We start from the raw sequence: 13779 nt of genomic DNA on the forward strand, positions 1-13779 counted from the left end.
AAGGAGCAGAATAATCTCAAATCAAATGGAAGAAAATAAAACAGTGGCCACTTAAGGCTACACAAATCTGAGATCTGGATATTCAAGGCTATTACTGACATACCCCAAGAAGAGCAAGAAAGGACAAACCATGCCTCCACAAAGAAATGGAGGAAGTCAAGGAAAACGAAACAAAGATTTCATAACTGATAAATACAGTGCTGAGGGGCTAAAGGAAGCTCCAGAATCAGAGGCACACGCCTGGCAGGAACCCAAGATAACCCCCAGTACTGCATGGTGCCCCCATGATTGACTTTCAGTACCCATAGAGGCCCCTCCTACAAAACACAACACTTAGGGAATGGTTGAAGTGTATAGATGTGAATTTTTGTTGTTGTAGTTTTGGACCATACTTGCAATGCACAGGGCTTACTCCTGGATCTGCACTCAGAGATCATTCCTGGCAGTGCTGAGGGGACCACAATGGATGCCAGGGATTAAGCTTGAGTTAGCTGCATGCAAGGCAAGTGCCATACCTGCTGTACTATTGCTTCAGAAACTACACTGAAATTCTAAGACAATTAAGTTTTAGAGAAATAAAGAGCAGTCAGTGATTGGTTAATAATATACCATATATACAAAGTCTTCCAAAAGTGTCTTTTCTGGGACAGCAATAGTACAGCAGTTAGGGCACTTACCTTGCATGCTGCCAACCCAGGTTCAATCCCTGGCATTCCATATGGTCCTCGGAGCACTGCCAGGAGTTATTCCTGAGTGCAGTCAAGAGTAACCTTTCAGTATCACTGGGTGTGACCCAACTCCCCAACCTCCAAAAATAAAAAAAGACTGTCATTTCCAAGTGTTGTCTGTTCCCACACATAATGGTAACCAGGGACCAGGATGGGCATATTAATTAGGCCCCACTATGGAATTTTCTTTGCTACACAAACGTGTAATAAAATATCACATTGTCTAAGACATACATCCTTTAGAGGTCTAATATACCTTACTTATATAAAACCATGGGTGGGGGAGGGAAGGAATCAACTAAAAATAAGAATTAAAATACAAAACCTTACCCAATGAACTCATTGATTTACTCAAGACTGAAGTAACAGAAAAGAAAAAGTCAAGATAGGTCAATGCAAATGATTTAAGCTGCATAAGACATAAAAAAAGAGAGTGGAAAGAAAGGACTCAAACCTGTAGGATGAGAGAAAAGGTCTAAAATCTATGTCATAAGATAGAACCCTTGTTGAAAAATGAGCTCAGAGCAGGAAGAGGAACTAATTTTTCCCCAGGAAATAACAGTGATCCAAATTTCCCAAGTTCAGTGAAAGATTAAAAACTTCTATATTCAAAAATCTCAGAATATTTCTAAGTGGGTAAATTCAAAGTTTTACATATCTAGAGCCAACAATAAAATTCTGAAAAATCATAAAAATGAAAAAAACATCTAAATCTACCAGACAAGTTCTGTACACAGGACAATGATTTTAATGATTGGATTTCTCATCAGAACGATGAAAGGTAGGAGGAAGAACTGTCCAATCAAAATCCTACTTGTGGGTAAAAACATGACGATCCTCAAAGGCAAGATAGCTAAAACGATGTGGCAAAGGAATGTTGGAAGAATTAAAACATAAAGCTACAGAAATCAAAAGTCTGTGCCTAGAACAAACATAGACAATGAGAGGTCAGAGCAATAGCACAGTGGGTAGGGCATTTGCCTTGCATGCAGCAATTGGGGTTTGATCTCTGGCATCCCCTATTCTTTTTTTTGGGGGGGGGCCACACCTGGCGGTGCTCAGGGGTTACTCCTGGCTGTCTGCTCAGAAATAGCTCCTGGCAGGCACGGGGGACCATATGGGACACCGGGATTGGAACCAACCACCTTTGGTCTTGGATCGGCTGCTTGCAAGGCAAACACCGCTGTGCTATCTCTCCGGGCCCGGCATCCCCTATTCTAAGATGACAACCAGCTATCAACCCCAAATAAAGGTGTTTCCCCAACTTCTTCTTTAAACCTCTCCCTTTATGTGGTCCCTGTGTGTCCTAGTCCTGTACTCGCTTCTTTTTTGTTTGGCTTTTTTTTTTTTGGGGGGGGGGCATATCTAGCAATGCTAAGGGATTACTTGTAACTCTGCACTCAGGAATCACTCCTGGCTTCAGTAAATAATGTTCCCTGAATGATCAGTATCAAATTACATAGTAACCCTGAGACCTTATAGTCTTGTCACAATTCGTCTCTCTTGGTTCAAGATTTCCATTACTGAAAAACAATCAGTGCTTCAAACAGAAGTACTAGAAGAAGGGAGGCTTGTGGGGCGTGCTAGTGCCCTGTGATAAGAATTCATAAAAGATATGGAGCACACAGCAGCGGGAGTCAGAGTCTCTTTTTGTTCTCCTTTGATTTTGTTTGGGGCCATACCGTGGGGCTCAATTACTTCTGGCTTGCACGCAGCTCAGCCATCACTACCTGCGGGGCTCGAGGATCATATATCATATCATATAAGAATATCACATATCCATATGCTGGATAAAACTGCATAGACACATGCAAGGCAATTGCCCTACCCACTGTATTATAACTCCAGGCCTCACCCAGCGCATCTGGTTTTTATCTGACTTTCTTGACTGGTAGAGATTGGGCTGTGGATCTGTGGCTGGTGAATCATTTGTCTGCAGAGGTGCCAGGGCTCACCTGCAGAGATCACCCTCCAGACCCTGAAGCCAAGAACTCCAAATGGGTAATGGTTTCAGTAACTAATGTTCCCTACTTGCTCACAAAGATTCTAGAGCTGGAGAGAGGAACGCCATGTCCAAGAGCATGCTGGCATACTGGCTCGATGGCAATTGGCCCAAGACTACTATTACTATTCTCAACAAACACTTCCAGGTTTTCCTGGATGGCACTTGGGATGTTTCTCAAGCCAGAAAAATAATAATAATAATAATAATAATAATAATAATAATAATAATAAACAACTTCCTGGGAATTCTCCAATTCGGAAAGGAACTGGCCATCCAGGCTTGCAAACAGGTCCACTGGTGGGACAAGCTGGCATTTTTCAGGATGGTGCGTTCATGAGATGACCAGAGGAAAGACTGAGATTGAACCCAGAGCTGAAAACATTAAAAGTACATTAAAAAAAAAAACAAACCGGCTGGGAGATGGGTGATCAAGGAGAGATAAAGTCATGACATTTTCCCATACATGGATGTACATGGAATCTATTATGCTGAGTGAAATAAGTCAGAGGGAGAAAGATAGACGCAGAATAGTCTCCCTCATCTATGGGTTTTAAGAAAAGTGAAAGACATTCTTGCAATAATTTTCAGAGTCAAAAAAGAGAAGGGCTGGAAGTTCCGCTCACTTCATGAACCACACTACAAAAAGTGGTGAGTGTAGTTAGAGAAACAACTACATTGAGAACTATCCTAACCATGTGAATGAATGAGGGAAGTAGAAAGCCTGTCTAGAGTACAGGCAGGGGTGGGGTGGGGAGGAGGGAGATTTGGGACATTGGGGATGGGAATGTTACACCGGTGAAGGGGGAGTGTTCTTTACATGACTGGAACCCAAGCATAATCATGCTTGCAATCAAGATGTTTAGAGAAAGATATTAAAAAAAAATGAACCCAAACCAAGACTGCCCTGCCCAGCCCTGCCTGGCCCTACCATGCCCTGCCCTGCCCTGCCATGCCCTGAGAGTCACAGAGTAAGACAGGGACACGAATCCTGGGTGGGAGAGAGTGAGCCCGGGTCACTCCCTGGGCCCTGCAACAGGGCAGGAAGGGGCAGGTCGGATCTGGGCACTCCGGGGTGCGGGTTGCAAGGACATAGACAGCCCCACGCACTGGGCAGCGTCCAGGGTCCAGGTCTGCCGAGGCTGCCCCGCCCACCGCTCCCCGTTACCTTCTGCGCGCTGGAGCCGCGGACCCGCGCCGCACGATCGTAGACGTGGCAGCGGATCACCGAGCTGCCCACGTCCAGCCCCAGCACGAAGCCGGCCTGTCCCCCGTGGTCCCCCTGCCCGCCGTGGACGAGTCCCGACATCGTGTGCACGCAAGAGCCTCCGGCCCGTCCACGCAGCCACAATGCAATATAAAGTCCGCGCGCGCGTTGCACAGGCCAAGCGAGCCCAGCGCGCCTATGCGGGCCACCGCCCCCTGCGCCGGAGCCCGGGAGGCCACGCCCCCGCGCGGAGGCCACGCCCCTCGCCTGACACTCCGCGGAGACCTTTTTTCACGCCCTTCGCAGAGTCCCTGCGGAAGCCCCGCCCCACCAGCGCGCTACCCCCGGAGGCCACGCCCACTCCGCCTTGCCCCCGCGGAAGCCACGCCCCCTCGCCTGACATTCCGCGGAGACTTTTTTCACGCCCTTCGCAGAGTCAAGGCCGAGGCCCCGCCCTCTTAGCTGAGCCCAGGCCGAACCCGGTTCTCGCTCCGCCCCCACGGCGGGAGGCTCCGCCCCTGCGCCGTGACGTCACCACGCGCTGGGGCAGTCCAGGCCGAAGTTCTCCCGGTGGCCACCTCCTGGTGTCCACCGAAGATGATCTCCAAGGTGGGTGGGAGGACCGGTCCTCGATTTAAGTTACTTTCCCAAGCTGGCCAGATGTGCGATCTTGCGTGGTTTTTCACCCAAGTTCACGTTTCTCTGAATTACAGGTGCAAAGAAGTTCAAAGCCCTAGTCCAACCTTTATGGAAAGCAATATGGAGATTCCTCCCAAAACTGGAAATTGAGCTCCTATACGTTCCAGCTATACCACTCCTAGGAATATACCCTAGGAACACAAAAATGCAATAAAAAAAATCCCTTCCTTACACCTATATTTATTGCAGCACTATTTACCATAGCAAGACTCTGGAAACAACCAAGATGCCCTTCAACAGACGAATGGCTAAAGAAACTGTGGTACATATGCACAATGGACTATTATGCAGCTGTCAGGAGAGATGAAGTCATGAAATTTTCCTATACATGGATGTACATGGAATCTATTGTGCTGAATAAAATAAGTCAGAGAGAGAGAGAAAGATGCAGAATGGTCTCACTCATCTATGGGTTTTCTTCTTCTTCTTCTTCTTCTTCTTCTTCTTCTTCTTCTTCTTCTTCTTCTTCTTCTTCTTCTTCTTCTTCTTCTTCTTTTTACTTTAGCAGGAAGGGAGCAGGGGAGAAAAGGAATGAAGGAAAAGAGAGAGGGAGGGAGATATGGGGGGAGGAAGGAAGGGAGGGGAAGAAAAGAAGGAAGGAGGGGAGGAAGGAAGGAAGGAAGAGGGGAGGAAGGAAGGAAGGAGGGAAGGAAGGAAGGAAGGAAGGGAAGAAGGAAGGAAGGGAAGGCAGGAAGGAAAGGAAGGCAGGAAGGAAGGAGGAAAGGAAAGGAGGGAGTGAAGGATGGAGGGAGGGAAGTCATCTATGGGTTTTAAGAAAAATAAAAGACATTCTTGCAATAATTTTCAGAGACAAAAGAGATGAGGGCTGGAAGGTGCAGCTCACACTACATGAAGCTCACCGAAAAGAGTGCTGAGTGCAGTTAGAGAAATAACTACATTGAGAATTATCATAACCATGTGAATGAATGAGGGAAATAGAAAGCCTGTCTTGAGTAAAGGCGGGAGTGGGGTGGGGAGGAGGGAGAATTGGGACCTTGGTGGTGGGAATGTTGCACTAGTAAAGGGTTTTTTTTTAATATAATTTTTATTTTGATCTTAGTGGTTTACATATTGTTGACAATAATATTTTAGGTACATATTTACACAAAATCAGGGGGGATTCTCATCACCAAATTGTCCTCCCTACACCTCCGTTTTTGTCCTACCTCCCATTGCCTCTTCCCTCATCTCCAGGGCGGCTAGAATATTTGGTCCCCTCTGTATCTAATCTACTACTTAGTAGTCTTGCACCTGTTTGGTCCTGATGCCTCCCTTATTTCAAGGGGGTTGTTTTTTACATGACTGAATCCCAACCACAATCATGTTTGTAATCAAGGCGTTTAAATAAAAATATATATACAAATTGTTTTGTTTTGTTTTGTTTTAAAGTTCAAAGCCCTGCCAAAAGTCTTTAAAAATGAACTCGAGTTCCACACGACCTAGAATATTGGGAAAGGTTGCACTACTAAGGCAAAACCTTCTTACATACTTGCAAAAGGAAGTAGGACCACAAGGAAGACCAGCCCTGCCAGGGGCGGCTCTGCTCTTTTTTTTTTTTTTTTTTTTTTTTTTTTGGTTTTTGGGTCACACCTGGCAGTGCTCAGGGGTTATTCCTGGCTCCAGGCTCAGAAATTGCTCCCAGCAGGCACGGGGGACCATATGGGGCGCTGGGATTCGAACCTATGACCACCTGCATGAAAGGCAAACGCCTTACCTCCATGCTATCTCTCCGGCCCCGCAGCTCTGCTCTTGCTAGAACCTGCAGCCTGCTCTAATTGCACTCGGCTCTGCAGGGCACTGGATATTTAGAGGAAAAAAATAAAGGAAGAGGTATGTAGAAATTGCTAGGCGCTGGAGCAAGCAACCTATAGGCCAAGGTGCAGGAGTTCTGCCTTGAGATTAGATGGGCGCCACTGGTGGCTATCCTGATTTGTGGCTACTCCTGTTCCACCTGATTCGGCAGCATCCCTGAACACAAGCACCTGAAAATGTCATTTCTTCTTTTTATTTTTTAAATTATCTTTATTTAAATACCGTGATTACAAAAATATTGTATGATTTCAGTCATGTAAAGATCTCCCCCCTTCACCAGTGCAACATTCCCATCACCAATGTCACAAATATCCCTCCTCCCCACCCCACCCATGCCTATACTCAAGACAGGCTTTCTACTTCCCTCATTTATTCGCATTGTTAGGATAGTTCTCAATGTAGTTATTTCTCTAACTGCACTCATCACTGTGGTGAGCTTCATGTCATGAGCTGCACCTTCCAGCCCTCATCTCTTTTGTCTCTGAGAATTTTTGCAAAAATGTCTTTCATTTTTCTTAAAATCTATAGATGAGTGAGACTATTCTGCGTCTATCTCTCTCCTTCTGACTTATTTCACTCAGCATGACAGATTCCATGTACATCCATATATAGGAGAATTTCATGACTTCATCTCTCCTGACGGCTGCATAAAGAAACTACAGTTTCTTTAGCCATTTATCCATTGAAGGGCATCTTGATTGTTTTCAGAGTCTGGCTATTGTAAATAGTGCTGCAATGAATATAGGTGTGAGGAAGGGATTTTTGTATTGTATTTTTGTGTTCTTTGGGTATATCTGTAGGAGTGGTATAGCTGGATCACAGGGGAGCTCAATTTCCAGTTTTCTTTCTTCTTTTTATAAAATGGTCAGAGGAACCTAGGTGCTCGACTGTGCTATTTAGATGTGGCTAACAATCAAAGTGTTTAGCAGGGAAAAAGACCAGAACTGTTGTTTGGAACCAGTTGCTCCTTGGAGCCAGTTGTCATTCCTTCAGATGTGTGTGTGTGTGTGTGTGTGTGTGTGTGTGTGTGTGTTCTTGGTGCCTTTCCTTGTATTACTGACATTTTTAACACACTCAGCTCTGCCTTGGGTGAGCACCATCTTGGTGAGTCACATATATGTCAGTGCCCGGTATCTTCATATTCCGATGACTAAAGGATCTTGTCCTAGTCATTGTTCTTCAGAGGAATAGGAGCAGCATGTCAGAGAGCAGCCAGAGAGGTTGGAATTTGTTTTAAAGTTCTAGTTCCAATATTGGTGTGGGTTCAAACATCCTAGGAATCTGTACAGTGGGCTGGAGAGCTAGAGATTCAGGTCTGGTATTGGGATACAGAGGACCTGGGTCAGGCTGGAAAGTCAGAAAGACCCCTGATGTTGAAGAACATATTTGCATTGCTGGGAAAACCTCAGTCTTCTTACCATTTAATCCTATATGATTGGATAAGGCCCATGCCACATCATGAAGGGTAATTTGCTTTATTCAGTATCTGTTGACTTAAGTGTTAATCACATCTGAAAAAAATACCTCGGAATAATACCTGGACTGGTGTTTATAGTCATAATTGAGTATCTTGCCAGTTTGCACTCTCACCTAGGACAAGTTGGGCGTGTACACAGCTCTTAGAGAAAGCTGTTTGATAGTGCCAGATATAGATCTTTTAATGTATATCTCATCGTGGTACTTCTTGCGTTTCTTTCCTCCTGCACTTCCGTGGTCTTCCTTTAAATGTATTTCTTTTTTTCTTTTTTTTTCATTTATAAATTTTATTTTCTACAGCACAGATCAGAAAAAACCTTTTATGTGGGTTAGTAAGAAATAAATATGAGAAGTAAATAAACAAAATGCACATATACAGAAAATGAATCTAATAGTGAAATAATATAATAAAACAATATATTTACAAGTGATGGTAAATGTATTTCTCATCTTTTTTTTTTTTTTTTTTTGGTTTTTGGGTCACACCTGGCAGCTCTCAGGGGTTACTCCTGGCTCTACGCTCAGAAATCGCTCCTGGCAGGCTCAGGGGACCATATGGGATGTCAGGATTCAAAGCACCATCCTTCTGCATGCAAAGCAAACGCCCTACCTCTATGCTATCTCTTTGGCCTCATTGTGGTATTTCTTGCCTCCTGCACTTCCCTGGTCTTCCTTTTTACAAATTCACATCAATTACCCCAAGTCTTCGCAGCACTGCAAAGAACTTTGTGGAAACGAGGCCCTGGGCAGACACACAGCCTGGTATATTTGTCTCTTTTTTATCCCTGGCACCTCACAGCCTGCCCTGGATGACAGGAGCAACCCACTAACCTTAACCTTTCTGCATCTGTTGGTCATTTGGGGTATACAACAACCAAACAGGAAGGTCTTAACTCAAAATTGATTATCAAGATAATGGCAGGAAGCAATAGGTCATGGGAGGGATGACTGTTTCAGAACAACAAACTCAGTAAGTTAAGGATGTGCAGTCAAGAATTATTTATTATTGTTTCTCGGCCTTTTGGCTAAGATCAAGTGTAGTATCTGTTCTTATCAGTTTAATATCTGATACGTCCTCTATCCGAGGACAATATATTAAATGGATTTTTGGAGCTGGAGTCGGAGGAGGAGCTTGCTTCGTCCGCTCTGCGCATCGACCTGGTATTGCAGTACCTCCAGGAACGGTGGACCAAAAAAAAATTATTTATTTATTTATTTATTTATTTATTTATTTACTTATTTATTTTTGTGTGTGGCAGCACTCAGGGGCTGCTCCTGGCTCTATGCTTAGAAATAGCTCCTGGCAGGCTTGGGGAACTACATGGGATGCCGGGATTCGAACCACCATCCTTCTGCATGCAAGGCAAACACCCTACCTCCATGCTGTCTCTTCAGCCCCAAGAATTATCTTAATAGCTATACTATTGTAGTATAACTGGTAAGATGCTTGTGTTTCATGAGCCTGACTCAAGTTTGATCTCTTATATCCATAATGTCTCCCAAAGCACTTCCAGCAATAATTCCTTAGTGCAGAGCCAGGAATAACTCCTGAGCATCACTGAGTCCAGCCTCTTTCACTGTCTTTATCCCTAAATACTTTCAAGTGATCCCTAGTCTGTCCAGGCCCTTTTATTACTATGTATCTTTCTGAGAAAATGCATGTCTTCCCATCATTTTAGCTGATAACTCTGAAATCTGTATTGTTAAGCCTATAATGAATTGTAATCTTGATCACTACACTTCCATAGACAGGAGGTACAAGTGTGGTGGAGAAAGTGAAGAATTTAACAGGAAATCCCATTGTTATCATTTCTTTCAACTATTTCTTTCATCCAGGATTCACTTATATTAATCATGGCTCCCACTGGTAATGGACTGGACCATTTGCTCTGTCTCTCTGTATCTCTTTTTGACTCCAAGTCTCAATGTTTGCTTGTTATTTATTTTATTTGCTTGCTGTAGCTTTTCATAGCTCATTCAACTTCCATCTTTCTGTGTCAATTTTACTTTTTGTAGGATATTTAAGTAAGTGCCTTTTTTTTCAGGGAGGGTTTTTGAATAGTAGGCTTAGCTAGTGTTTGCATATCTGGACATATACTTGAAGTTTCCTCCCCTTTCCTTTGCTATTGTGGCATAGCCCAGAAGTTTCATACTTGCTTGTAGAACACTTGCTTGTACACTGGAACACTAAGTTGTGGTCACACTGTGGGTTGTATATTTTTGTTAGTTGCAGGGCTTGCACATAGTTGGCTGAGATGTGCCAGAGTGGCACAGTTTGTTGTGTCATAGGGGCTCACAGTGTCCCGGGGATCAATAAGCATGCGGGTTGGTGCTGAGGCCCAACCTCACAACCTCATGCCTACCAGGTAGGAGCTCTGCCTCTGAGCTGTGACCTTGGTCCAGGGAAGTAATTTGATTATTTTCAAATGACTGATTCAACTTGGCAGAGAATATCAGTTTTACAATTAGTTTTTTTTTCTGCTTGACAACTAGGTTGTCTTAATTAACTTTTGGTCATTACTTCATTCTAGTATTACTTCACTGACTTCTAGTAGTACTCCTGTGGAGTTGAATATCAATCTAATTCTCATTCTTTTATGGGCACTCTTTTTCTAATAGCTTTATGATTGCCTGTTAAAATACAGCCTGCCAGTCTCTCAAGGTGTAATCTGGTGCTTAATAATCCTGCTGGGGTTGCTGTGCTGTGATCCTTCACTCTCCAGGCCTGGCTCCTATTTTTGGAAGATGCTTTACTTTGTAGATGCTACTTTTTCTAGTTCTCCTTCCTCTTCTTCTTTTTTTTTTTGTTGTTGTTTATTTTTTGGGCCAAACCTGATAGTGCTCAGGGATTACTCTGGTTCTGCACCCAGAAATCATTCCTTGCAAGTTTTGGGAACATATGGATGCTAGGGATCAAATGTGGGTCAGCTGCATGCAAGACAAATGCCCTACCTGCTGTACTATTGTTCCAGCCATATAGTTCTCCATCTTCTGTCTGTAGGAAACTCCTGCTAGATATGATTTAAAAGTCTTTTGTTTATTTGTTTGTTTTGTTTTTGTTTTTGTTTTTGGGTCATACTCGGTGACGCTCAGGAGTTACTCTTGGCTCTGCGCTTAGAAATCGCTCCTGGCCAGCTTGGAGGACCATATGGGATGCTGGAAATTGGGAATCGAAGCGAGGTTCATCCGGGGTTGGCTGCGTGCAAGGCAAGCACCCTACCGCTGTGCTATCTCTACAGCCCCTTAAAAGTCATTTTGACACAATTTTAGATTCATAGAAAGATTTCAAGGTAGCACAAAGAATTCATCTAGACACTCTACTTGCATCTCCCAAAAGTGAACATTTTGCCACAGTTCGGTACAATTTGTCTTTTTGTATTTAACTACCCATTATATGTATATATTTTTTTCTGATACATTTGGAAGTAAGTTCTGATGAATATTTGTTTCTAGTACTTGAGTGAGAGTTTTCTAAAAGTAAATATATTACTTTATTTTACATGAGCTAATCCATAGGTTTTATCTCTTCACAAGTTGGCACAACAGAAAAAAAATCTTAACTCATATATGCATTCAATCAGTTGTCAGGTTTTTGTTTGGAAATTTAAATATATATATATATTTAATTTTTGGCTCACACCTGTCATTGTTCAAGGTTTACTCTAGGCTCTGTGCTCAGGGATCACTCCTGGCATTGCTTAGGGTATCATATGGGGTGTCCAGGAATGCCTGAAAAGCAAGCACATTCTCACTGTACTATCACTCCAGGCCCTATAATTTTCTTTTATTTAGGAATATTGCTCATCTTGGTCCTTAGGACTTTGACATCTGTGTTGATTACAAGCCAGTTCTTTTGTAGTATGTCCTTTATGAACTTGTTTGATTTTTTCCTCTTGTTTAGAGTCAAGTGAGACATTTTGGGCTAGATCAGCACAGAAGTCAAATTATTTTAAGGGGAGCTTAGATGGAGCTTCCCAATGACTGTATGAAATCCAGTGCCCATTTGTATCCAGTCTGGCAAACTGTTTATTCCATGTGGGGGCCTCAGGATGAGAATGATGGGCTGCTCAGGACAGTGGTGCTGGGGATTGACCTGTCTATCTGGCAATGGCAATGCTTGAGGGACCTTCAGGGCCAAATTTTGCAATATTTGGTGGGGGGAGCATGTGGTACTGGACTAGAACCAGGGTAAGCTGGAGGGCAGTTGCCTTAATCTCTGTACTATCTCCTCTCCACCCCCTATTATGTAAGCATTGTAACCGCTGTACTCTCTCAACCCTAATCAAAGGTTTTTTAATTTAGTACTATTTTGCCATACCTGGCATTGCTCAGGGCTTACTCCTGGGTGGATGGCATTATGTCAATTAGTACAGTGGTCCCTACACACATCACAGCTGTCACTGCAGGGGCCACCTGCCACACTTTCAAATATGCAGACTTTAAAGGTTCTCAGTGGAGGCAGGCAAACATGTCCATGTAGATTATTTTTGTGACCAAGATCCAGGAGGATACGGGCATATTCTCAGGGTTTAGGTCAATCCCTAGTTTCAAAAGGACTGCTAATGGCTCTGCCCAATCTCTGTCTTATTTTCATATCAGAAAGAGAATCTGTCCCAAGCTCAGAGGGAAAACTCTATCTCTAGGTTAAGAAATAGTCTGTGGAACAATAACCAGGTCTGAATGTCATCCAAGATGTGTAGAAATAACCAGAGATATGCAGCACCAAGGTCTTCTCTCTTCTTTCCCCTATTTTTTTTTTTTTTTGGTTTTTGGGTCACACCCGGCAGCGCTCAGGGGTTACTCCTGGCTCCATGCTCAGAAATCTCTTCTGGCAGGCTCAGGGGACCATATGGGATGCTGGGATTTGAACCAATGACCTTCTGCATGAAAGGCAGATGCCTTACCACCATGCTTTCTCTCCAGCCCCTTTCTTTTGTTTGTTTTTTGGTTTTTGGTTTTTGGGCCACCTTAGGTTCTGAGTCGGCTGCTTGCAAGGCAAATGCTGCTGTGTCTCTCCAGCCCCTCTTTCCCCTAATTTTTGGGCCATGTCCAGAGGTGCACAGGACTTACTCCTGGTTCTGTGCTCAGGGGCCATATGGGGATTGAATCTGGGTCTGCCCTGTGCAAGGCAAGAGCCCTATCTATCTGCTGTACTATGACTCCAATCCCAGGTCTTTACTTCTTTTTTGTTTGCTTGCTTTGGGGGGAGGCACACCTGTCGGTGCTCAGGGGTTATTCCTGGCTCAGCAAGGTATCATTCTTGGAAGTGCTTGGAGGACTATATGAGATGCTGGAGATAGAACCAGTATTGGCCACATGCAAGGCAAAGTCCTACCCATTGCACTATTGCCTTTAAAAAAAAGCCTTAAAAGCTTCACTTCTTGTAAACGATTCTTCACCTGTACTAAAAAGTCTTTACTCTAAGCACTTTGAGTTTCGCCTTTCTTGATTTCAGACATAATAGTGCTGTTAGGTTGCTGTTGTTTAAGTATTTCTATGTATTGATTGAGCATGGAGAGCTAGTAATTGGAGCCTCTGAATCAACTCTGTTTTCCTTGTTTCCCAGAGACGTCGCTTTCCCTGTTTAAATTACTTTGAGTATAAATCCCTGTCTCTAATGGCCAATGCTTGCTTAATATCCTCAACAATGAACTCCTATTCCTGAATCTATGAGAAAACAATTGGATATTATGGAAGACAGAGGGAAAAAAAGAATAACTATCCAAATTCAATACATGATCCTAATGGGCTTTTAGATGGAAAACAAATGGAGTTATAGGGGCCGGAGATATAGCACAGCGGCGTTTGCCTTGCAAGCAGCTGATCCAGGACCCCAGGACCCAAGGTGGTTGGTT

General features: G+C 43.7%; 1 protein-coding gene and 1 non-coding gene across 2 annotated transcripts in view; one reads left to right on the forward strand and one right to left on the reverse strand.

Moving 5' to 3' along the window:
- The window catches only part of GK5 (glycerol kinase 5), a 59378-nt gene extending 55311 nt beyond the window's left edge, over positions 1-4067 (reverse strand). Inside the window, exon 1 of the mRNA XM_049785381.1 lies at positions 3899-4067. Within this exon, the coding sequence (XP_049641338.1) occupies positions 3899-4039 (141 nt within the window). The 5' untranslated portion in view covers positions 4040-4067. The remainder of the gene's footprint in view (positions 1-3898) is intronic.
- A 4862-nt stretch (positions 4068-8929) lies between these two features.
- On the forward strand, positions 8930-9119 carry LOC126026502 (U2 spliceosomal RNA). The gene has a single exon (XR_007501747.1). It is a non-coding gene; the product is annotated as a U2 spliceosomal RNA (small nuclear RNA).
- The last annotated feature ends 4660 nt before the right edge of the window (positions 9120-13779 follow it).

The sequence above is a fragment of the Suncus etruscus genome, chromosome 13, assembly GCF_024139225.1.
Source record: "Suncus etruscus isolate mSunEtr1 chromosome 13, mSunEtr1.pri.cur, whole genome shotgun sequence".
Lineage (NCBI taxonomy): Eukaryota > Metazoa > Chordata > Mammalia > Eulipotyphla > Soricidae > Suncus > Suncus etruscus.